We start from the raw sequence: 2,361 nt of genomic DNA on the forward strand, positions 1-2,361 counted from the left end.
TGGCGACGCTGAGCGGGGGAGATGGCGTGTGGGGCAGAGAGGGCGACGCTGAGCGGGGAAGATGGCGTGTGGGGCAGAGAGGGCGATGGCGACGCTGAGCGGGGGAGATGGCGTGTGGGGCAGAGAGGGCGACGCTGAGCGGGGAAGATGGCGTGTGGGGCAGAGAGGGCGATGGCGACGCTGAGCGGGGGAGATGGCGTGTGGGGCAGAGAGGGCGACGCTGAGCGGGGAAGATGGCGTGTGGGGCAGAGAGGGCGATGGCGACGCTGAGCCAAAGGGTGACTCAGAACGGGAGACCGTCGGTTCTGAGTGTGTGCGTGTGTGTGAGAGAGAGAATAGTTGGTGATTCTGGAAGAGAGGGGTAGAGATGGTGATTCGGAGAGATGTGTGTGCGTGTTTGAGAGGGAGGTTGGTAATTTTGAAAAAGAACAAGACTGTGTGGGACAGGGAAAGACAGTTGGTGGTTCTGAGAGAGTCAGAAGTCATTTGACACCAGGTTATAGTCCAACATCCTTATTTGATATCACAAGCTTTCTGAGCGCTGCCTCTTTGTCAGGTGAAGGACAAAGGGGCAGTGCTCCGAAAGCTTGTGATTTCAAATAAACCTGTTGGACGCTAACCTGGTGCCGTGTGAGTTCTGACCTTGTCCACCCCAGTCCAACACTGGCACCTCCACATCAGATTCTGAGAGAGAGAGAGAAGGAGAGAGGGAGAAAGAGAACAGTTCTCAGAGAGAGATGGTGTGGGAGAGAAAGAAGGAGACGGTCGGTGGTTCAGGGAGAGAGTGTGAGAGAGAGAGCGAGTGGGATAGTTTGAGGTTCTGGAGAGTGTGTGGCTATGAGACAGAGGGAAACAGTAGGTGATTCGGAGAGTGTGTGAGAAAGGGGGATAGTTGGAGGTTCTGAGAGAGACAGACAGTGTTGGGGAAGAGAGAGAGAGTGAAAGTTTGTGAGGAGGAAGGTGAGACAGCTCAGAAGCAAGTGGTGACTTGGTGATTGGGTCTAGTGCCAGGCATGCAGTGGAGACTCTCAGTTGGCACGGCCTGTTGAGACTGAGCTGTGAGAGGGGCCCATCCCGAAGCCTTGGGGGCAGGGAGCAAGCAGGAACCTTGACCGATGTGAGGGTTGCCACTTCCTAGATGCCCACTTTACGATGTGTTTGGTTCCAGGTGCTGGTGCGCCCATTCATTATACATGCCACCAGTTTCCGACAGCACCGACCTGGACTGGCTACAGGGCACGGCCGGGTTCACCAGCGAAAGGACCGCGTTGTCACCGTGCTGGTGAGAGTATCTCGGAGGAGGAGGATGGAGCCGAGCTGAGACCCTCTCCATCAGTAAGAGCCAGAGGCAAGGGGATTGATCTGCAGGGAGGGAGGGAGAGACGGAGGCAGGAAGAGGGACAGTCACACTTGAGTAAAGGAAACCCACAGTCTTAGTGTTTTCATGGTAGTACTGCCTCTTTCTACATCTCCCAATCTCTTGCTCACATTGTCTCCTACATTCTCTCCCTCTCTCTTGTCCTCACTCCCTCCCCCCGTGGGCACTCTCCGTCTCTTCCCCCCTCCCCGAACCCCGGGCTCTCTCCCTCTCCCCCCCTTGCACCCTCTCCCCCTACCCCCGCCCCCTCCCCCTCCCTTGCACTCTCTCACTCTCCCCCTGCGTTCTCTTCCTCCCTCTCCCCCTGTGTTCTCTCCCTCTCCCCCTGTGTTCTCTCCCTCTCCCTCTCCGTCCCTTGCACCCTCTCCCTTTCCATCCCTTGCGTCCTCTCCCTCTTCCTCCACTTCTCCCTCTCCCTCTCACCGGGCTATAACCTCAGGCCAGCGCTTGTGGCATCGGTACTGAGCATAAACCGCACTGTCAGAGGGTACCGTCTCTCCGAGGACCCATAGAGCTGAGAACCATCTTCACCCGGAGAGCGTTGGGAACGTGGAGCACGCTTCCACAGCGAGTAGGGGCTGAACAGTGATAAAGAAGAGTGGTAGAAACACCCAGGTGTACGTTAAGGTGAAGAGGGGAGGGGTGAGAATTCCAAGTGGGTCTGAGAGGCTGAGCTGCCTTCTCCTGATCTCGGTGCGGTGCTGCAAACAGCTGCAGGGGGCTGACTGATCACTGTAGTAACAAAACCCCCAATGCTGCTATTCCACAGAAAAGGAGGAGACCGGAAAACCGCGAGGAGCAGGATTATAAGCCTCAGAAACGCTCGGGAGGCTATGCCCTCTTACTGACCTTCTACAGAGAGGCGAAGGTAGGCGCGAGGGGACGGTGGGGTGGGCGGGAAGTGAGTGCCGCCGCACCAGGCCTTAGCCGCTCGCGACTGTGCGCACCCGTTCAGCTACAGAAATACCCAAACCTCTTTGTTC

The 2,361-nt window shown here is 57.2% G+C and overlaps 1 protein-coding gene across 1 annotated transcript in view; it reads left to right on the forward strand.

Annotated features, from left to right (window-relative positions):
- Window positions 1-2,361, forward strand: part of mus81 (MUS81 structure-specific endonuclease subunit) — a 22,809-nt gene that overhangs the window by 2,774 nt on the left and 17,674 nt on the right. The window contains exons 4-5 of the mRNA XM_048619631.1: window positions 1,169-1,335; window positions 2,148-2,268. Coding sequence (XP_048475588.1) covers window positions 1,169-1,335; window positions 2,148-2,268 — 288 coding nt within the window. The remainder of the gene's footprint in view (window positions 1-1,168; window positions 1,336-2,147; window positions 2,269-2,361) is intronic.

Source organism: Rhincodon typus, chromosome 43 (genome assembly GCF_021869965.1).
Source record: "Rhincodon typus isolate 14 chromosome 43, sRhiTyp1.1, whole genome shotgun sequence".
Lineage (NCBI taxonomy): Eukaryota > Metazoa > Chordata > Chondrichthyes > Orectolobiformes > Rhincodontidae > Rhincodon > Rhincodon typus.